At 43.0% G+C, this 23525-nt stretch overlaps 1 protein-coding gene across 1 annotated transcript in view; it reads right to left on the bottom strand.

Moving 5' to 3' along the window:
• The window catches only part of KNTC1 (kinetochore associated 1), a 521537-nt gene that overhangs the window by 221280 nt on the left and 276732 nt on the right, over positions 1-23525 (bottom strand). The window contains exon 39 of the mRNA XM_073627545.1: positions 3426-3589. Within this exon, the coding sequence (XP_073483646.1) occupies positions 3426-3589 (164 nt within the window). The remainder of the gene's footprint in view (positions 1-3425; positions 3590-23525) is intronic.

Below are 23525 nucleotides of genomic sequence, written 5' to 3' on the forward strand. Positions count from 1 at the left end.
TCCATTGAATTATATTAACCCACCCCGGAATTCCCTCCCCCTACCCAATTAATAGGTTTGACAGGGAGAATTTCCCAGCCGAGTAATGGGTTTCCTCAGTCTTCTCCCCCCCCCCCCTATTCCTCCCTGTTCACACATACACCTCTATTTAAGTTAAGATTTAGGTTCCTCGATTTCTCAAGGGGGGAAGCCCAAACTTTCTAACCATGGTCTCCATAACTTTATAAATTTACCATAACAACCCCTTCTAATGTACATTGTCTATCTCTGTCCATACCATCTTATTTATCACTTCGATCCACTCTTCCGGAGTTGGAGGGGTAGCAGAGAGCCAACACTGTGCTATCAATTTCCTAGCCTGGTAAAGGCATCTCCGCACCAAGGTATTGGTACTAGTACCCCCTATATGCTCTCCAATCATACCAAGGATGCACACCCTGTCCTCTAAGGCTATTTTAATTTTCCACCTAGGTCCTATGATCTTTACTATCTCCCCCCAATACCTTGCTAGTTTTGGGCATCGCCACATCATATGGATAAGATCTCCTGTATCCTGGCATCTGGGACACTTATCGTCTTGTCTGCTACCAAATTTATATAATATTTTTGGGGTGTAATAAGCTCTATGCAGCAGGAGGAGATGCGAGGCTTGCTGCGACGGAGAGGCAGATACCAGCGGGCCATACTCCAAAATCTTCTTCCACTGGAGATCCGTAATCTCCCCCACATCTGCCTCCCATCTCGCCCTGGCTCCCATAGCCTCCTGTGGGGCGAGCATCTTTTCAGCCAGTTGTCCATACACCTTTGCTATCTGGCCCTTAGTGCTGTTTGATCTAACAATGCTTTCAAGGAAGGGGACCTTACACCATACAAGCGGGCACTTCTTAAACTGGCTGTCCAGAGCATACCTTAACATTTTGGCCACTAAATTTACAGGTACCTAGTGTGACTCACAGGTTAAAAAGCACCTGGTTGTCGAAGACGGTTTTAACTGCTACAAGATAAACTGCTATCAGGCGTGACTCTGCTAATGCTGCGGTTTTGTTTGCCCTGTATTGGAAGTGACAGTGATCCACTGATCCTTCACTTTGGGTGGGCTGGGCGGAGGGGCTAAACGCAGGTGCTAGCAGGTGTCTGAGCTAATCCTGCCAACGCTGCGTTTTTGGGAACACTATACTATTGGGTACGCTAGTATAGTTCTGATCAGACCAAAGAAATTGATCTGTTCAGACACTATTTTAGTAATGGAGGTGTGACAGAAGTCCCTTTGGGTGGCAGGTTTGTGGAACTCAGCTTACCTTGGAGAGCTCTGGGGACTCCGTGTCCAGCTCTCCTGGCCCCTCCTATGTGTAAATCACCCTGCGTCCATTAGGGGCACAGGGTGACTGAGAACCCCACAATGATCTGTGCTATTTAGACACACTGTACAGCCACACCGGAATGTTGTATATATGTGTGTATTGTGTGTTGTCTCATGCTGTTGTGGACTCTTTGCTGGGATTGTTTGGGGTGGGATTGTATTCCAATGTTCTATTGTGTCTGTCTGCCTTGGATATTATGGGATGTGTATGTAGATTAGCTGTAAGATTGGTGGGGGTGAATTCCTCCAACAGCTCTCCCTGCTGATAAGACTGTTTACTGATGAGAAATTTGAATACACCTGACCTGTGTGTCTATTGTGATTCGACAGTTTACCCCGCCCTGAATCCAAGGGTGGGTGGGGCGTGTCTCTGAGTTGTAGATCTGTGGTAACATGTGCTTGAATAAAGAGTTTGATGTTTTTGTTCACCCTACACTGTGTTACGGCTGGTGACTGGGTGGGCTAAAGGGTCTTGGATAGTGCTGGTTCTGGACAAAGGAAGCATTTACGGCGGACATAGACCTGTTGTGATTGTACACAATTGGAGCCTGGACCCGTCAGTGGGACCTACTGATAGTCTGTGTGCAATCACAGCCTAGAGCTCTGGTAAACAAAGGGTAAGCTGTGTGGGTTTGTCATCCTGCAAAGCAGGGATGAGAAACAGATCTGTAGTAAAAGCAGCACACTTTACACATAGTTAGGCACACATTTAACCCCTTGATTGCCCTAGATGTTAACCTCTTCCCAGCCGGTGTTATTAGTGGGATGACAGTGTATAGTATTATCACCTGGACCCGTCAGTGGGACCTACTGATAGTCTGTGTGCAATCACAGCCTAGAGCTCTGGTAAACAAAGGGTAAGCTGTGTGGGTTTGTCATCCTGCAAAGCAGGGATGAGAAACAGATCTGTAGTAAAAGCAGCACACTTTACACATAGTTAGGCACACATTTAACCCCTTGATTGCCCTAGATGTTAACCTCTTCCCAGCCGGTGTTATTAGTGGGACGACAGTGTATAGTATTATCACTGATCACTGTATTAATGTCACTGGTGATATCAGTGGCAGTTAGTCAGTTCCCCCCAGTCTTTCACGCAAACCAATCAATATATACTTATTGGGATTATTTTAAAAACTTAAATAAAACTAAAATAAAAAAATTGGGATTTTAACAAAAACTTAGCAGAATACATTTTGGCTGAAATGTATGAAGACATTTTTTATTGGATATGTTTTATAGCTGAAAGTAAAAAATTAGTTTTTTTCCCCAGGATTTTATCATAATTTCTGGTCTTTTTCGTTTCCATCGCAAAAAAAAAAAAAAAAAAAAAAAAAACCCAATGGAGATCAATTACCACCAAAATAAAGCTCTATTTGTGTAAAAAAATTATATAAATTGGGTTTGGGTACATCGTTGCATGACTGCGAAATTACCAGTTAAAGTAGCGCAGTGCTGAACAGCAAGAAGAATTTGGCTGGAGTTAAGCTTTTATTTAAATGTATCACTAAACCTGCACACTACAGGCCTCAAATTAAAATATTTCTTCTAAGTTAAAGTGTTCTTGTTACCCAAAGCAATCAGTTTCTTCTGATCCTTTTCTAAGGCAGTTCTAAAAAAAAAAGTGCCGATTCCCTTATCAACACACTTGGTGCTGATAGCAGAACTCCCACAGCGCTATTGTGTTCTTCTGCCAGCGGGGAACTTTCCCCAGCAGCAGAATACAACAATCAGTGTTGCTGGCTATAAAACCCAGAAATTGCTGGGAAAAATACAGAAGTCTGATTATACACAAGTCGATCGATAGATCGACTGTGTACAACCAGGGCGCCCTTTAGCTGAACTGGCTAAATTTTGAGTGATGTATGGCGGGCTTAATACATTTCACAAAATGACTGTTTGTAGCTGAATAATTGGTATCCCTATATATAATTATTATATGTTGTCTTTTTAAATGACTACGAGGGATAAGGTCATACATTGGTTAACATGGAAAACACATATTTCACCCAACTGTAATAAATTAACACTTTTAATGCATCATAGGTCCTGCACAAAGTGACCGTACCTTTGTACTTAAATTATCATCTATATAATTTGAAACGCTGTGCTGTAAACATGTACCAAATGCTCTTGTTATGAGCTGCAAGGTCAGTTCACATTGACTGCACTCTTGTAAATTCTCCAGTAATGCAACAATAGGAGTTTTAGCAGGACACAGCATGTTTTCTCCTGTAAAAAAAAAAAAAAAAAAAAGAGGAAGAGACTGGTCATAAAATAACATTAACAGTAGTCTCTTGTACCATTACTATTGTCTGTATATTAATGAACTTTATTTTAAGCAAAGTATGCAGTGCACAAATCCAACCATAGATATTCAAAATACTGTTACATAAACCCACACTAATAAGTAATTAAAGATAAAAATAAAAAACACTTAGCGGGTTGTAGGATGATCAACAGTGTAGAGAAACTGGTCACTGAAGACTGTTTGGAAACCAACACTTCTAGAAACTTTGCATTCCTGATTCCCCAATGTTGTCCCTCCCTACAACTCCTACATCATTACTGTGCCCTGTAGAGACATAGTGGGGCAGGCAAGAGGTACCGCAATTGCAATGGGGACCAGAAAATTTACACTGTCGGAAGTGTCTGTTTCTGAAGATTCTTAAGCCACAGATAGCTCTTTACTGCAAAAGCAACTGACGAAGTGGGCAGCAAGAATGGTTGGTTAGTATCCAAGTTCTTTACAGGTACAGCTTTATTTTAAATACTAGAAAAGCTACAATTTCTGGGGAAATTGTGAAAGGTGTTCTTGCCTCTACAACTGGAGTGGGCGGAGTAACTGGATGGAGTGGCTTGAGTAACTGTGAAAAGTGTTAAAAAGCTTAATATTTTAAAAAGTTGAAGTCCCATCATTAGCTGAAAGAGCTGAACATTTTTTTCAAAAGTTTTTTTTTTTCAAAAATGAATTATTTTTTTTCAAAAATGTTTTTTTTTTTTTTTAAATGAAATTTTTTTTTTTCAAAAATAATTTTTTTTTTCAAAAATTAATTTTTTCTTCAAAAATGATTTTTTTTTTTCAAAAATGATTTTTTTTTTTTTTTTTCAAAAATGATTTTTTTTTTCATGGGGCGGTCATAATGTTTTGGCTGATCATGGGGTTGTCAGCTTTTGTCACCTCCCACTCTAGTTTTGAACATTTCCCCATTCATTCCTATGGGACCAATTGCACCGCAAAAACGACGATATTTCGTGAACCATTCGGCGAAACGTTCCACAAAGTAATAGCACACCAATTAAATGACATTGAACATTTCGCCATTCATTCCTATGGGACCAATTTCACCGCAAAAACGATGATATTTCGTGGACTATTCGGCGAAACGTTCCACAAAGTAATAGCACACCAATCGGGAACAATCTGCACGTTTCGGTATATTACTCGGTATATATTGTCTCTGTAGTGTAAAAACTGTGGGAGGAGTCTACAAGCATTATCAAGTCTAGCAGATGAAGGTATGACCACATGCATTTGGGGGGTCTCAGCATCTTGTGTTTACAACCACTGTTTCCTAGCAACGCTCATGCCCTGTTTATGCTTCACAAATACTGCTCAATACACAATACACAGGACCATGATAGCTGTAGTAACTGTGCAGTAATTCAAATGGCCGTATTTTAAAAACTATAAATCCTACAGCGAAGATCTTTATATTGTGAGAATCACAAGACCCAGACCTAGATTTTGATACATAGTATGTCTCTGAAATATTAAAATTGAAGGCACGGTCGCAGTTTAGAAATTGCCCTTCAAATTTGAAAGGGCTAGAGTGTAGTTATAATGAATGTCAATAGACGGTGTGAGTTGCAAACAAATGGTCATATTGTGAAAACTATCAGGACTATGGCTTAGCCGTAGACATGTTTAGTGGCAGCAGGGATAGCTGAACGTTTTGATATAAGATTTGTGTAGGTGGGCTTGAAAATGAGGGAGTGGTGGCAGTTTAGACATCATGTTCTGATTTTTCATCTTTTGTCACCTCCCACTCTAGTTTCCCCATTCATTCCTATGGGACCAATTTCGCCGCAAAAACGACGATATTTCGTGAACCATTCGGCGAAACGTTCCACAAAGTAATAGCACACCATTCGGGAACAATCCGCACGTTTCGGTATATTACTTGTCTATGTAGTGTAAAAATTGTGGGAGGAGTTAGGGTGGTAAATTTGGCTATAATAATAATAATATATATGTGAGATAACATTAAGTGGTCTTGCTATGCAAGAACACTTAATTCGTTTTAGCAACATAACCGTTTTAAATATGAATATATAGAGAGGTTTCTGGAACAGAGATGAAAGGACTTCATCTGGTTGGCAGTTTGTCTGTGCCATACCATACCATACCACAAATTTTTTCTGACAAACATTCAGGAGAGAAGGGACAAAAAGATTCAGATTAATACTTGCAATATAAGGTTTCTTTTTCTTATGGACAATTTAGTGCTAATGCTGCATCTGAAAGACTTTGCCCAGCAACAAGACTGGTGAAACATTTTGCCGGAATCTCTCCTGTCATTTATGAATGCAAACGTGCCATTAATACAAGTGCAATGGGTTGGAGGTTGGGGAAGGAAAATAACCTATCAATCCGTCAGAACAAGAAATGTAAAATATGTTTTTTTGTTTTTTTTAATGGAGGGAGGAATTCAAAGAAGGAAAGGTTTTTAATGTGTGACATGTAACTGAATTAACTGAATATGGTGCAGGTACCCAGGAGGCTGGCACTTATGCATAATAAGGTGTCTGTTGGCCAGACTAGAGGGTGCCAGGTGACACATCAATGGGGTGAAAATTTCCTTGCAGGGGTGGTGTCTCAATCTTAACAGTCCTACAGAGAGGTTCTCGGTTAATGGACATGTGGGACACAAGAGCTGGATATGGGGGAGATACGCCTGATTGATGCACAGGTAATGTCAGTGACTACACAGGAGCATGCTCCGTTTGATAAAAGGGAACAAACGCTGACTACCAGGGCACAGTATATGCCTTTACCACATGGCCCTTCAACATTTCACAGTGGTTGATAAAAGCCAATTACTAGAGGTCGACCGATATGGGTTTTTCTCTGGCCGATGACGATATTTAGAAATCGCGGTGGCCGATATGTGATGCCGATTTTTTTGGGCAGATATATTAGGCTTTTAGGCTATTAGGATTTTTTTTTTCCCTTCATCATATAAAATCTAACAGTTAGACCCCTTTCACACTGGGGCATTTTTCAGGTGCCTTTGGGGTAAAAATAGCACCTGTAAAGTGCCTGTAAAATGGCTCCCCTGCAGTCTCAGTGTGATATCCCGAGTGCTTTCACACTGAGGCGATGCGCTGGCAGGATGTTAAAAGAAAGTCCTGCAAGCAGCATCTTTGGAGTGATGTATACCACCACTCCTGCTCATTGAAATGAATGCGCACCGCTGCCGAAGCGCCTGCAAAGCATTTCGGCAGCGGCACTTCAGGGGCGCATTTAACCCCTTCCTTGGCTGCTAGCTGGGTTATAAGTGCCCCGCTAGCAGCCGAATAGCGCCGCTAAAATGACGGTAAAGCGCCGCTAAAACTAGCAGCGTTTTTCTGTCAACGCATGCCCGCTCCAGTGTGAAAGCAACCTTAAGTGATACAGAAAATGTTTTACATTTAAACATTAACCACTTCAGCCCCGGAAGGATTTACCCCCTCCTGACCAGAGCACTTTTTACAATTTGGCACTGCGTCGCTTTAACTGCTAATTGTGCAGTCATGCAATGCTGTACCCAAACGAAATTTGCGTCCTTTTCTTCCCACAAATAGAGCTTTCTTTTGATGGTATTTGATCACCTCTGCCGTTTTTATTTTTTGCGCTATACACGGAAAAAGACCGAAAATTTTGAAAAAAATTGATATTTTCTACTTTTTGTTCTAAAAAAAATCCAATAAACTCAATTTTAGTCATACATTTAGGCCAAAATGTATTCGGCCACATGTCTTTGGTAAAAAAAATGTCAATAAGTGTATATTTATTGGTTTGCGCAAAAGTTATAGCGCCTTAAAACTAGGGTACATTTTCTGGAATTTACACAGCCTTTAATTTATGACTGCCTATGTCGTTTCTTGAGGTGCTAAAATGGCAGGGCAGTACAAACCCCCCACAAATGACCCCATTTTGGAAAGTAGACACCCCAAGGAAATTGCTGAGAGGCATGTTGAGCCCATTGAATATTAATTTTTTTTGTCCCAAGTGATTGAATAATGACAAAAAAAAAATTACAAAAAGTTGTCACTAAATGATATATTGCTCACACAGGCCATGGGCATATGTGGAATTGCACCCCAAAATACATTTAGATGCTTCTCCTGAGTATGGGGATACCACATGTGTGGGACTTTTTTGGGAGCCTAGCCGCGTACGGGGCCCCGAAAACCAATCACTGCCTTCAGGATTTCCAAGGGCGTACATTTTTGATTTTACTCCTCACTACCTATCACAGTTTTGAATGCCATAAAATGCCCAGATGGCATAAACCCCCCCCCCCCCCCCAAATGACCCCATTTTGGAAAGTAGACACCCCAAGCTATTTGCTTTGAGGCATGTTGAGTCCATGGAATGTTTTATATTTTGACACAAGTTGCGGGAAAGTGACAAATTTTTTTTTTTTTTTTTTTTTTTGCACAAAGTTGTCACTTAATGATATATTGCTCACACAGGCCATGGGCATATGTGGAATTGCACCCCAAAATACATTTAGCTGCTTCTCCTGAGTATGGAGATACCACATGTGTGGGACTTTTTAGGAGCCTAGCCGCGTACGGGGCCCCGAGAACCAATCACCGCCTTCAGGATTTCTAAGGGCGTGAATTTTTGATTTCACTCTTCACTGCCTATCACAGTTTCGGAGGCCATGGAATGCCCAGGTGGCACAAACCCCCCAAATGACCCCATTTTGGAAAGTAGACACCCCAAGCTATTTGCTGAGAGACATGGTGAGTATTTTGCAGCTCTCATTTGTTTTTGAAAATAAAGAAGGACAAGAAAAAAAATTTTTTTTTTCTTTTTTCAATTTTCAAAACTTTGTGACAAAAAGTGAGGTCTGCAAAATACTCACTATACCTCTCAGCAAATAGCTTGGGATGTCTACTTTCCAAAATGGGGTCATTTGGGGTTTTTTTTTTGCCACCTGGGCATTCCATGGCCTCCGAAACTGTGATAGGCAGTGAAGAGTGAAATAAAAAATTTACGCCCTTAGAAAGCCTGAAGGCGGTGCTTGGTTTTCGGGGTCCCGTGCGCGGCTAGGCTCCCAAAAAGTCCCACACATGTGGTATCCCCGTACTCAGGAGAAGCAACAGAATGTATTTTGGGGTGTAATTTTACATATTCCCATGGCATGTTTGAGCAATATATCATTTAGTGACAACTTTGTGCAAAAAAAAAAATTGTCTCTTTCCCGCAACTTGTGTCACAATATAAAATATTCCATGGACTCGACATGCCTCTCAGCAAATAGCTTGGGGTGTCTACTTTCCAAAATGGGGTCATTTGGGGGGGTTTTGAACTGTCCTGGCATTTTATGCACAACATTTAGAAGCTTATGTCACACATAACCCACTCTTCTAACCACTTGAATACAAAGCCCTTTCTGACACTTTTTGATTACATGAAAAAATTATTTTTTTTTGCAAGAAAATTACTTTGAACCCCCACACATTATATATTTTTTTAAAGCAAATACCCTACAGATTAAAATGGTGGGTGTTTCATTTTTTTTTTTTCACCCAGTATTTGCGCAGCGATTTTTCAAACGCATTTTTTGGGGAAAAAACACACTTTTTAAAATTTTAATGCACTAAAACACACTATATTGCCCAAATGTTTGATGAAATAAAAAAGATGATCTTAGACCGAGTACATGGATACCAAACATGACATGCTTTAAAATTGCGCACAAACGTGCAGTGGCGACAAACTAAATACATTTTTAAAAGCCTTTAAAAGCCTTTACAGGTTACCACTTTAGATTTACAGAGGAGGTCTACTGCTAAAATTACTGCCCTCGATCTGACCTTCGCGGTGATACCTCACATGCATGGTGCAATTGCTGTTTACATTTGACGCCAGACCGACGCTTGCGTTCGCCTTAGCGCGAGAGCAGGGGGGACAGGGGTGCTTTTTTTTTTTTTTTCTTTATTATTTTTTTGCTTTTTTATCTTATTTTTAAACTGTTCCTTTCATATTTTTTTTTTTAAATCATTTTTATTGTTATCTCAGGGAATGTAAATATCCCCTATCATAGCAATAGGTGGTGACAGGTACTCTTTTTTGAAAAAATTGGGGTCTATTAGACCCTAGATCTCTCCTCTGCCCTCAAAGCATCTGACCACACCAAGATTGGTGTGATAAAATGCTTTCCCAATTTCCCAATGGCACTGTTTACATCCGGCAAAATCGAAGTCATAAAATGCTCGTAGTGTAAGGAGATTCCATATTACATTACATTATTGATTAATTGATTAATTGTTGATTTCACTCTGTTCATGATTTCACATTGCTTATTTTGCTTTAACAATCAGAAACATATCTTAGTATATTTTTGATTAAGATCAGACTGTCTTATGATTTACTGAAATATCTCATATATGTCTTTTCCTCTTTTCTGTGTTTATTTGAGGAAACATCTGCTTGTGGTTTTGTCTCTGTCTTTTTTAAAGAAGCTGCGGTTGTCCAGCAGACAAGTGACAGAGGATGAGGAATGTTTTGACCTATTAACTTGAACTACAGGGGTCACCATTTTTGATATCACAAGATGTAGGTATTATTAATGTTTAGAAAATCACAAGATTGGGATATGTTTGGAAATTACCGAATATGCTAATATGTATTATCATTTTGATTGGCCCCCAAATTGTGGGCAGAGTCTTGTAAAGACAGCATAAAAAAGCGAATCTAAAAATAAAGACTTGTAATCATTTTCAGCATACCTATGTGTGTATGTGTCTTTGATTAACCGCCGGCGAGGACCTCCACTGAGCCACATCCCCAAGAGCCTAGGCCACAAGGAGAAGACGAGCGCCTAACAGTTTTGGTACCAGAAGTGGGGTGTTTTGAACAGGTAAGACATTCTGCTCCTTTTTACCTATTTTTGGTAACTGGTGTTGATGCTTGCCTTGTTCAAATAGCCTTGTATATCCACCCACTTACATAACTGTGCCTTCGCAACGGGCTAGGGCTGTAGCCCCTTGGAGGGTTAAAGGGCTCGCAGAGGTTTTTTGGTTTTTTATAGTCTGACTAGGTTGGTCTGACTGCTGTGTTGAGTATATATATGTGTGTTTAAAACTCGGGAAGTATAGAATACGCCCGTAGTATAAGGAGTGGCTAAGTGGACGCCCAATTTTTGGGGAAAATATTGAAAAGTGCACTTATTATACTTATTATAACATGTTCATATAATGTAACTTTATTTTGCCACTGTATATATAAGATTTTGCTTGTTTTCTTGCTTGTTTTTTCTTTTAGGTACCACCGTAAGTATTTAGAGTGTATAGAGAATTAGAGAATTAGAGATAAGTGTATGATAATATATGTGTATGACAACTGAATGTAAAGTACTGTATTAATTTAGAGGATTTTTTTGTTGATATTGTATTACACATATATGTACTAAATGAACGACCTAAGACAGGAGCCTGACTGTAGTGAGATAGCGCCCGCCTGCCCACATTGCACCTTTGGTTTACTGTTCCTTAGTGTTGACAGGACGTGGATCCTGCTCACCACTAGACCAACCGGGTTCTCATACCGACTTGGTGCAAGGGGAGTATATCCTACCACAAGGAGGGGTTTCCTATACCGAGTACTGAGGGTTAACCTTCATAGCTATATCAGCCCCACAGCGATAACAGACGAGGGGACTTATTCCCAAGTCAGGGAACAGATTATAGCACAAACAGGTTGCTTTCATCTCTGTCCCTGTACTAGACACACACTACCAAGGTTATTGGATGGGGAATTCTGCAGCAACCCAGACCATGGCCAATCCATCTCCCTATGAGTATGTTAAAAACACACTACCGGGGCCACAGGTAGAACCGTTTTGGACACAGGTCAGAGAGAGGTGCCAACAGCTGGGGATACATGACCCAGGGCCAGTGGGACCCTGTTCTGAGGACGAGTGGAAGGAAGTGAGCAAGGTGTGTCAGGTGCACAAGCACTCTTACCCACCTGGGAAATGGGAAGACACCCAATACATGAAAGATTGTTACAAAGCATGGAACAAATGCTTAGCCAAATATAAAACAAAGTATATAACTAAAGCCCTTACACCAAAACCTGTAAACTCACCCGCCCTATCACCCGAAGCACCCCCCCCTTATGTGATGGTTAAACAGGAGGATGGAACATTGGGTCCATGTCTTCAGCTGTATCCATCTCTGGATCCAGCAGTATTAGCTACCATGATATATAGTGCAGCTGATCAGGCACAGGTTACACGATGGGAACAGGAAAGTCTAGGTGCCGCCTTTAAAGCACCACTCATGCATATAGGGGAGACGGTAGTGCATATTCCCCTACCCCTAGGCACACTGTCAAAAATAAAGGAGTTATGCCCCAGCCCAAAGAAAAGCCCTAGGGAGGCTGGAGCTTTCCTTGCAAAATACAGTGCAGGGACTAGCCTGGATAAAGAAGATATAGCAGGGATCCTTAGTATAGTTGACCCTGACAGCCCAGAAGGGCATCCTGTAGATGCCTTATGGACAGCCCACATAGAAGAAGATAAAGATTGGGTATCTTTTTGGAAAGGTATGGGGAATCATTGGTCTACTATATACAAGGGTTCATCTGCACTTCAGGAACTTGTCCTAGCAAAACAGGGACGAAGGAAAAGTTCTATGAATTTTGTACCCGGGTATATAATCTGTGGAAAGCAGTAGATAACGCCAACCCCCAGTTGTTCACCACCACCATTATGGCTGGTGGCGATACGAAGGTGACACAGTTGCTTAAATTCACTAATCCAAAGTGGGCAGAACAACCCCCAGATGAATTTATGAAGGATGCTAGGTCACGAGAAACATCAGGGGTATTTGAGCAGAAGGGTGGCATTTTTCCCTCCCTGACACCAACCCAGACTCTGCCAACTGGTGGGACTCCGCCCACCCACATAATGACAATGCAACCTTATCCACCAATGCAATCTTATCCCCCAAATCAGGGTTACCCACCAGACCAGGGGTGCTTTAACTGTGGGGAACTGGGGCACTGGAAGTCCCAATGTCCCTACAGAATTAGAACAAACGCCCAGAGAGGAAGGGGTAGGAATCTTAACACCACCCCCCGTCGCCTTCAGGATATCAGGTATCCTCACCCACCACAACCCCAACCACCCCAACCACAACCCCAATACCAGCCTCAGCCTAACAGACCACCCCCACGCATTCCGATGCAGTGGCCATCCGCTCGGCGGACACCACAATAGGGATGCCAAGAGTACGTCCCGTCCCTCAGCCTTGTGTGTTACAATCCATCATGGAAAAGTCTTCCGCAGGTACTATTGCGGGTAGACAATCACCTGATATGTCTATTGTTGGATTCAGGGGCTACATTCAGTAGTTTGAATGATGCCATATATGACACACCGCACTGCACTGAGGGAAACTCTATTGGTATAAATGGGACATCAATTACCCACCCCATCACTCCACCATTGCCCGTGGCTACTCCAGAAGGGCAGGAACTGTGTACCCAGAGTTTTGCTGTCCTTGTGGATTGTCCAGTATCTTTAATGGGGAGGGACCTACTCTCAAAACTGAATATCACCATTAAATTTGACAGAGGGGGCTCCCTCACTGCCAGCTCACCGTTCTGTGATTTACATGCTCCAAAGAGACACACTTTCAGGGGACTCTTTGCATCATTACCACCCACTCTAGAAACACATGCTATATGGGCAGACAACAAAGGGAGTGTGGGTTTTATCAACTGTACACCCTACACACCACAAATGCGTCCAGACGCTGAAGTACAATATCACAAGCAGTACCCCCTGCCACTTGAAAAAATTGAAGGCATCACACCATTAATCAATGATTACATAGCAAAAGGGATTCTGAAACACATCATAAGCCCCTGGAATACACCAATCTACCCTGTGAAAAAGGCAAATGGGGAGTGGAGGCTTGTACAGGACCTAAGGGCTAACAAATTGTGTGTACCATCCAGAAGATTTAGGGTCACTAGAAGGGATATGTGGAAATACACAGACAGCCAATACATCTAGTATAAAATATAAAAGAAGTATATCCCCCACTGAACCCCCTTCAGGTTTCACTGACAAGATGTTGTTGTTGAAGTTTAAGTACAGTTATGCACAGAAGTCTGGTTTTGAGAAATGTTGGATATGTAGCAAACTCCACCCCAGTACAGCCAGAATCCCATTGATGGCCATTCCCTTAAACATCACTCCTTTTTTGAATGGAACTCCCCCCATAGTTCTTGCCAATGTCATAAGAAAAAGTCCCAACAAGCCCCTCAGTTTTCAAATCGTGGGTAGAAGCCATGCTCCAGATTGGTGTTTCATACTGGGAAACATTTCCAGGGGAGCTGAGGTATGCAAAAGGTCAAAACTTAATGTCTCCATGGCTTCCCTCACCGATGACTCACTTTTTCGCACCTCAGACCCTGTGATAAATGCTACCATCTATGACCTTTTTAATTCTAGTTCCCACTCCACGGTCGCACAGTTGCTAGCTCTGCTAATGGCATCTGGTCATTCAAAGGGTGCAAGGACCGTTGTTAGCCAACGACCCTTGGCACTAGGTAACACAACCTACATCTGTTGTGGCAAGCTCTGTTACCCATGGATTCCTGAAGAACCCCAGGGATGGTGTTACCTTGCTAAAATAGTTCCTGTAATGGGAGTAGTCGGGGATAATGGGCAAGGACACCTACTTAAAGCTAGCACCCACCCACGATACCCTCTAAAACATCTTGGAAAGAGAGAAATGTTCCTAGAAAAAGATATGACCTGGGCTTGGTTTCCTTCCTGGACAGGTTGGGGAATAGATCTGATGAAGAAACTAAATAACTACACCTCGATCATTGATGAGATCTTGGAAAAAGACTCTGATGACATCTCAAAATTAAACCTAGAGACCAGAGCAATCAGAAAGCAACTAGGGTTACATGACCTGGCCATAGAAAGCATGAGTGCAGCCCTCACTGGCCTCTGTGAGATTACTGAGGACTATGAATGCTGCACTTGGATACACAACACGAGTATCGAGATCCCTGATTACTATGACATTATTGCACAACACAGAAAAGAGGTAAACAAGCTACAACAGGATGCAAGGGATATTGGGAAAACATGGGACCCTTTCTCTACCGGGTTCAGTTTGGGAGGTCTCACTTCATGGTTAAAGAACACTGCAATGACAATTTTTACCATACTGCTTTTTATATTGTTCTTGTATGCATGCTTCATGTTACTTAAATGCCTCTACAAAAAGGGTAGCAAAGCACCTTCCGAAACCATGAAGCTGACTTCCATTACCAGAGATCCCACGGTATGGTACGAGAACCAGGGAAATGAGGCCGAGGAATACGACTCCTTAAGGCATGATGAAAAGGTAGCCGAGGAATATGACTCCTTGAGGCGTGACAAATAGGTAGAATGACCATTTCGATGATATCGAATGGTCAAAGGGAGGATTGTAAGGAGATTCCATATTACATTACATTATTGATTAATTGATTAATTGTTGATTTCACTCTGTTCATGATTTCACATTGCTTATTTTGCTTTAACAATCAGAAACATATCTTAGTATATTTTTGATTAAGATCAGACTGTCTTATGATTTACTGAAATATCTCATATATGTCTTTTCCTCTTTTCTGTGTTTATTTGAGGAAACATCTGCTTGTGGTTTTGTCTCTGTCTTTTTTAAAGAAGCTGCGGTTGTCCAGCAGACAAGTGACAGAGGATGAGGAATGTTTTGACCTATTAACTTGAACTACAGGGGTCACCATTTTTGATATCACAAGATGTAGGTATTATTAATGTTTAGAAAATCACAAGATTGGGATATGTTTGGAAATTACCGAATATGCTAATATGTATTATCATTTTGATTGGCCCCCAAATTGTGGGCAGAGTCTTGTAAAGACAGCATAAAAAAGCGAATCTAAAAATAAAGACTTGTAATCATTTTCAGCATACCTATGTGTGTATGTGTCTTTGATTAACCGCCGGCGAGGACCTCCACTGAGCCACATCCCCAAGAGCCTAGGCCACAAGGAGAAGACGAGCGCCTAACACGTAGCTTCCGGTTTCTTAGGCCATAGAGATGTTTGGAGCCACTCTGGTCTCTGATCAGCTCTATGGTCAGCTGGCTGAATCACCGGCTGCATTCTCAGGTTCTCTGTTGAGACAGGAGAGCCAGAGAAAAACACGGAAGACGGTGGGGGGGGGGGGGGGCATTCCCTCCCACTGCTTGTAAAAGCAGTCTAGAGGCTAATTAGCCGCTAGGATTGCTTTTACATGAAAGCCGACCGCTGGCTGAAAAGAATGATACCAAGATGATACCTAAACCTGCAGGCATCATTCTGGTATAACCACTCAAAGTCGTGAATGGCGTACCTGAAGACAAAAAAATGGTTAACAATAAAGCACAGTAAACGGTAAAGTATAAAAAATTGCAGACCTGAAAAACAAACATGATAAAACATAATAACAATAAAACATTGCAGAATAGAATACAGTAAAAAAGAGCAGAGCAATAGAGAGAGAATAGAGAGAGAGAGAACAATAAAACGACAACTATTTTTTTTATTTTATATTTTTGTATGTGTTTTTTTTTTTTTTTACACTTTTTTTTTGTAACTAACTTTTATAACTGTAACCAGTTCCAGGTTCGGGTCTCTCAAAATGCGATGGCATCTTGGGAGACCCTGTGAAAGTGTGCCTAGCCTGTGCAATGCTGTACCCTACGCTAATACTCAACTAGTGAATCGTAGCGTTCAAAACATTCACCAATGCAAAGACCAGGATTGTCAGGACAGGAGGGACAATAATAGCGGGTGTCACGCCTATATCCGCGCTTGCTGCAGACGCAACATCTTTTTTGGGGGGGTTCGCTGGGTAGGGGTACTCGGGAGGACATAAAGAAAATGCCTCTCATGCAGCCGACTGCATTTGGTTGGGGATGTGAATGGGGGAAGTACTAGCGCTGCAGAAGTGGTGGGTTCCCAATTAGGATTGGCGAATGCAGCAGGAAGGGCATTATTGGCACGACGGGCCTGTGTTTGTCTTTTTGGTGGCAGCGGGACACTACTTGTGCTTGCCACCTCACCAGCTTGAACTGCATTTATGGGACTCGCCACGTCACCATGTGTTACTGCAGTGCTGGTTTGACTATGACCGGGGTGTACTAGGCTGCTGGTGCTTGCCAGTTCCCCAAAACGCTACCAAAAAAACTGTTAGCGTTTGCAGGGATCAGGCCTGACTCTGCAAACGCTGCAGTTATGCGTTTAGTGTTTTGCAAGTGACAGTGATCGATCGATACTGCACTTGGGTGGGCTGGGCTGGACTGGGCGGAGGGGCAAAACGCAGGTGCTAGCAGGTATCTGGGCTGATCCCACTAACACTGCGTTTTTGGGAACCCTAAACTGCTGGGGACGCTAGTATAGATCTGATCGGATCAGGTATTGATCTGATCAGATACTATACCACTAAGGGAGGTGTACGGTGCGTGCGTGGGTGTTAGCGCGACTGGCGCTAACCTGACGCTGCCGCTTGCCAGTTCACCAAAACGCTACCAAAAAAACTGTTAGCGATCGCAGGGATCAGGCCTGACTCTGCGAACGCTGCAGTTATGCGTTTTGTAAGTGACAGTGATCGATCGATACTGCACTTGGGTGGGCTGGGCTGGGCCGGGCGGAGGGGCAAAACGCAGGTGCTAGCGGGTATCTGGGCTGATCCCGCTAACACTGCGTTTTTGGGAACCCTAAACTGCTGGGGACGCTAGTATAGATCTGATCGGATCAGATATTGATCCGTTCAGATACTATACCACTAAAGGAGGCGTATGCTGCGTGCGTGGGTGTTAGCGGTACTGGCGCTAATCTGACGCTGCCTGGGGCGACGCATATCACCGCCGGGCGATCAGGGGGCTAAACCTTTATTCGGTAATAAACGGCGGGTGCCCTGACACTATGAAAAATAAACCAACTAACCAGCGTCACCCGTAACGGTTATATGGTGATCAGTGGTGAAAGGGTTAACTAGGGGGTAATCAAGAGGTTAAAACATTTTATTAGGTAGTATATGGGGGTCCCTGTCGCTATAAAATGCTGACGGCGAACCTAAATATTTAAGTTCCTAACTAGCGTCACCAGCGACACTAATACAGCGATCAGAAAAATGATCGCTTAGTGACACTGGTGACAGGGGGTGATCAAGGGGTTAAAACTTTATTAGGGGAGGTTAGGGGGGTACCCTAGACCTAAAGGGGGGTAACACTCACTGTCCTACCACAGCAACTGTCACTAACTGACACCCTGCAGTAATCAGAAAAAAAAAAAAAAAAATACTGCTTGGTGTCAGTGTTACAGGGAGGGGGGAGGGGTGATTGGGGGGGGATCGAGGGGCGATCGGGGGGGGATCGGGGGTGTTTTGTGTGCCTGGCATGTTCTACTGTGTGTGTGTGTGTTGATGCACTTACATGTCTTCTCCTCAGCGCTAGAACGGAAACTGCCGAGCCGAGGAGAGATGACATCACATCCTCTGCCTGTGTGTACTATACACAGGCAGGGGATGTTCCTCATTGGCTGGGTGCGATCGCGAGGGGGGGGGCCACGATCGGATGGTCTCCCCCTCGTCTCTCATCGCTCCTAGCCAAATGCCGACCGCCGCTGGCACCGGGGGGGGGTACGTGATTTTGCCTGCCCGTGCCATTCTGCTCACGTATATATGCGTGAGGCGGTCGGCAAGTGGTTAAACAAAACAAACCTCCAATCAGTTCACTTGTATGTAGAAATTAGATAAAAAAACAAAAAAAAACAAAAAACAAAACTATATCTTAAATATTAAATACACAAAAACAGGTAATCAAAACTTTTGGATGAAAAAAAAAATGGGCTAACTTTACTGCTTAGTTTTTTAAAAAATGTATTAGTGTATTTTTTCAAAAAATATTGCGTTTGAAAGACCGCTGCGCAAATACCGTGTGACATAAAAATATTGCAACAACCGCTATTTTATTCCCTAGGGTCTCTGCTAAAAAAAAATATATATATATATATATATATAATGTTTGGGGGTTCTAAGTGATTTTCTAGCAGAAAATACAGGATTTTTACTTGTAAGCAACAAATGTCAGAAAAGATTTAGTCTTTAAATGGTTAAACTGAGAGCTTCTACACACAGAATTCAGTACATTCATAAGTGTAAACATTGTATCTTGTCAGGTTCTTTTTATCAGATTTGGCAGGCTGCCCAGAGGAGGAGAGAAGTCTCTCCACAGAAGATTTCAGGCAACTTGTATTGACTTCTATTACAAAAGTCATTTGCAAGTCCGCTGATATCGGCCTTTTTTATCAGCACACTCTGCCGATGCCGATTAAGTAAAAAACACCAAATATCGGCCGGCTATATGTGCTGAGTATACACTGAATCAAGTGCGGTCATTGTACCAGGGGCTTACTCCCAGAGATGTGCGGACACAGAATGAGGTTCATGCAGGACGCTTATTTCTGAGGAGTAACTAAAGGAGGAGGGCTGTATTCAGCACTATATTGGGGGGAATGGGAGCTGGGATGGATGTTGTTAATGGAGTGGACATCGGTATCCTGAGGAACAAACTCTCAGTCATAGCTTCAGACTGTAAGCGGGGCTCTGTTACTCAGAGAGATTGGTGGCATCCTTAATAACATTCAACAAAGTCACATAAATACCCAGTTTAAACTGGATTTTGCCCAGTTAGTAGAGAGTGTGATGGTACAGGACAGAAACTGTCATGGACTCTAGCGTGCTTGCAGGGGCAGGCGGAGGTATCAACCAACTTCAAGTTTAACGGAAAGTCTCTGTATGAGGGGTATTGGCCTTATGGGTTAGCATCACAGCTCAGTAAGATTTTGCCAAAACACGTCGCTTACACTAATTCAAGGTGGTGCCTGGATGGGCTGTGCTAGTTTGGATTGAGAGAGGTTATGCTTCTTCATTGATCCCATATACAGAATTGCAGACTCAGTCTGTGTATTCGGTGGTATCAATGGGCTTACTGACTGGGGATTCTACCTGATTGCATCTGAGGCTAAATTACCCACATGTGATCAGAGAGGAAGGAAGCTGGAGGCAGGTTGATATTTCCCTCTGTCGGAAGCATGACCATGATGTCCTTTGTGTGCCAGGTCAATACACAGTGGTGAACGAGAAATGTTGGAAAGATATTTCACTCTGGGTTCTGGATGGAGAGATCATTGCTGGGAAGGAAGCACCTGGGTATTTGGGACGTAGACGAGTTTGTTTCTTTGTCCTAAAAGATACCGATATATTATGTTAGTCATGGAATTAGGGTGTTCCTTGAACCTTACAGTAGATAGAGGTGCATTGTATACCCTGGGCATGGTCTCTGAAATCCAGGCACAGGGATGGAATTTTGTGGGTTTGCCATTGTTTTAAGTTATGTGTTGTTGGACTCAATATTTATATAGAAGGGTCTCCCATTTATCTAGGCAAGTTGAGGGACGAATTGACGGTGAGGTCTCTTTGTACAAGTTAGAGACTTTGCTGCCAATTCAGAGCCCTGAAATACCGCTGATGTGCCAAAATTGCGGTAGGAAAGGCCATTGTGAGCATGCCTGCCTATTACCAACACGTATTTACAGTAAAGGGTTATAGGAGGTTGGGAGCGGGATGCGTAATTTGATCGGACACACACACACACGGTATATGGTATGGTCTGACATATGTGTATTTTAAGTTAGTAACATGGGTGAGTAAGGCCCTCCTCGAGACTCTGTATCTGAAAACTAGTTAATACATTGCTCTGAGTGTGTGCTGGTGAATGGTGAGTGAATGGACACCCCTTGCCTGTATCGCACCCTGTCGTGAAGATACCAGAAAGGAGAAGACACAGAATAGTGACATGGAAGCTGTCGCTGAAGAATGATGTTGGTGTGTCAGTCAGTGGCAAAGCGGCACATGTTGGGAAGCACAACACGTTAAGACCATTATGGACGGTTCCTAGCAGGTTATTTCTCACACACAGCATATGCATAGCACAAATTACACCCCAAAACACATTCTGCTACTCCTGATATGGCGATACCACATGTGTGAGACTTTTACACAGCGTGGCCACATACAGAGGCCCAACATGCAGGGAGCACCATCAGGCGATCTTGGAGCATAAATTACACATATAATTTCTTGACTACCTCTTACACTTTTGAAGGCCCTGGAGAACCAGGACAATGGAAACGCCCCAAAAATGACCCCATTTTGGAAAGAAAACAACCCAATGTATAATCTATGAGGCATATCGTGTCTTTTGAACGTGTCATTTTTTTCTACAAGTTTTTGGAAAATGTGTAAAGAAAATAAACGCATTTTTTTTTTTTACACAACGTTGTCCATTTACACAATATTTCTAACACATAGCATGTACATACCAAAAATGACACCCCAAAATTCTCCTACTCCTCCTGAGTACGGTGATACCACATGTGAGACTTTTCCACACCTTGCCACATACAGAGCACCAACATGCAGGGAGCACCAACAGGTGTTCTAGGGACATACGTTTCAAATCTAATTTGACTACCTAATACACATTTGTGAGGCACTTTAGTGGAATGGATGATAACTGATGTGGCATGGATGAGCATGAATGGGGATAGATGAGCTGAGGATGGGGATGGCTGAGCATGAATGAGTATGGCCGGGTACAGCTGAGTATGGCGGGGTACGGCTGAGTATGGCGGGGTACGGCTGAGTATGGCGGGGTACGGCTGAGTATGGCGGGGTACGGCTGAGTATGGCGGGGTACGGCTGAGTATGGCGGGGTATAGATGGTACGGCTGATATTGCTGAGTATGGATGGGTATGGATGGTTATGGCTAATTATGGATGGGATGGCTGAGCATGGATGGGTAATTATGGATGGGGGTGGATGGGATGGCTGAGCATGGATGGATGAGTATTGCTGTGGATGGATGGGTATGCAGAGTATGTAGAGTATGGATGGGTATGTAGAGTATAGAAGGGTATGCAGAGTATGGATGGATGGGTATGCAGAGTACGGATGAGTATGCATGGCTGAGAATGGATGGATGGATGCACCACACATCCAGCCCACAGCGCTGCTGCCGCCGATCTCTCCCTTCTCCGCTCACACTGACAGAGCGATCACATGGTAAACGGCCTGTCACCGTGATGCTTCGGCTCCAGAGCATAGATGAGTTCAGGTGCGCGCCCCGGGGGGCGTGCGAGAGCAGGATTCTGGGAGGACGTCACTGTACGCCCTCCCAGAGTTATGCAACCGCCCTGTAGCCGTAATCCGTGAATTGCGATAAGTATCTTTGATGTTCTTTTGTTATATGCTTTGTAATATCTTTCTATAGCAGGGATATGCAATTAGCGGACCTCCAGCTGTTGCAAAACTACAAGTCCCATCATGACTCAGCCTCAGGGTGTCATGCTTGTAGCTGTCAAGAGTCTAGCTATGCCTCATGGTACTTGTAGTTCTGCAACAGCTGGAGGTCCGCTAATTGCACATGCCCGTTCTATAGTATCTTCATGTTAGCATTTCCTATTTTCTTGGGAAATAAATAAGACGTTTTATTAAGCACAGTGTTTGTGTTTTCATAGCTAACCTTATATCATTGTGTTTATCAACAGTAACTATCAGAGTTTTAATAGACTACCTAACTAAAGGAATAGACAAGTTAATACGTATATGGAATAAATAGAGGGAATCTGTAACCCCCATCGGATATTTATTTCATACGGTATCTCACAAAAGGGAGTACACACCTCACATTTTTGTAAATATTTTATTATATGTGACAACACTGAAGAAATTACACTTTGCTACAATGTAAAGTAGTGAGTGTACGGCTTGTATAACAGTGTAAATTTGCTGTCCCCTCAAAGTAACTCAACACACAGCCATTCACTGCTGACAACAAAAGTGAGTACACCCCTAAGTGAAAATTTCTAAATTGGGCCCAATTAGCCATTTTCCCTCCCCGGTGTCATGTGACTCGTTAGTGTTACAAGGTCTCAGGTGTGAATGGGGAGCAGGTGTGTTAAATTTGGTGTTATCTATGGGAAATAGACGAATGAGCGCTGCAAGCATTGCTGCAGAGGTTGAAGGGGTAGGGGGTCAGCCTGTCAGTGCTCAGACCATACGCCGCACACTGTATCAAATTGATCTGAATGGCTGTCGTCCAAGAAGGAAGCCTCTTCTAAAGATGATGCACAAGAAAGCCCGCAAACAGTTTTCTGAAGACAAGCAGACTAAGGACATTGATTACTGGAACCATGTCCATGGTCTGATGAGACCAAGATAAACTTATTTGGTTCAGATGGTGTCAAGCGTGTGTGGCGGCAACCAGGTGAGGAGTACAAACACAAGTGTGTCTTGCCTACAGTCAAGCATGGTGGTGGGAGTGTCATGGTCTGGGGCTGCATGAATGCTGCCGGCACTGGGGAGCTACAGTTCATTGAGGGAACCATGAATGCCAACATGTACTGTGACATACTGAAGCAGAGCATGATCCCCTTCCCTTCGGAGACTAGGCCGCAGGGCAGTATTCCAACATGATAACGACCCTAAACACACCTCCAGGGCGACCACTGCCTTGCTAAAGAAGCTGAGGCTAAAGGTGATAGACTGGCCAAGCAGGTCTCCAGACCCAGACCTAAACCTTATTAAGCATGTGTGGGGCATCCTCAAACAGAAGATGGAGAAGCGCAAGGTCTCTAACATCCACCAGCTCTGTGATGTTGTCATGGAGGAGTGGAAGAGGACTCCAGTGGCAACCTGTGAAGCTCTGGTGAACTCCATGCCCAAGAGGGTTAAGGCAGTGCTGGAAAATAATGGTGGCCACACAAAATATTGACACTTTGGGCCC

This window comes from Aquarana catesbeiana, linkage group LG01 (genome assembly GCF_042186555.1).
Source record: "Aquarana catesbeiana isolate 2022-GZ linkage group LG01, ASM4218655v1, whole genome shotgun sequence".
Classification (NCBI taxonomy): Eukaryota; Metazoa; Chordata; class Amphibia; order Anura; family Ranidae; genus Aquarana; species Aquarana catesbeiana.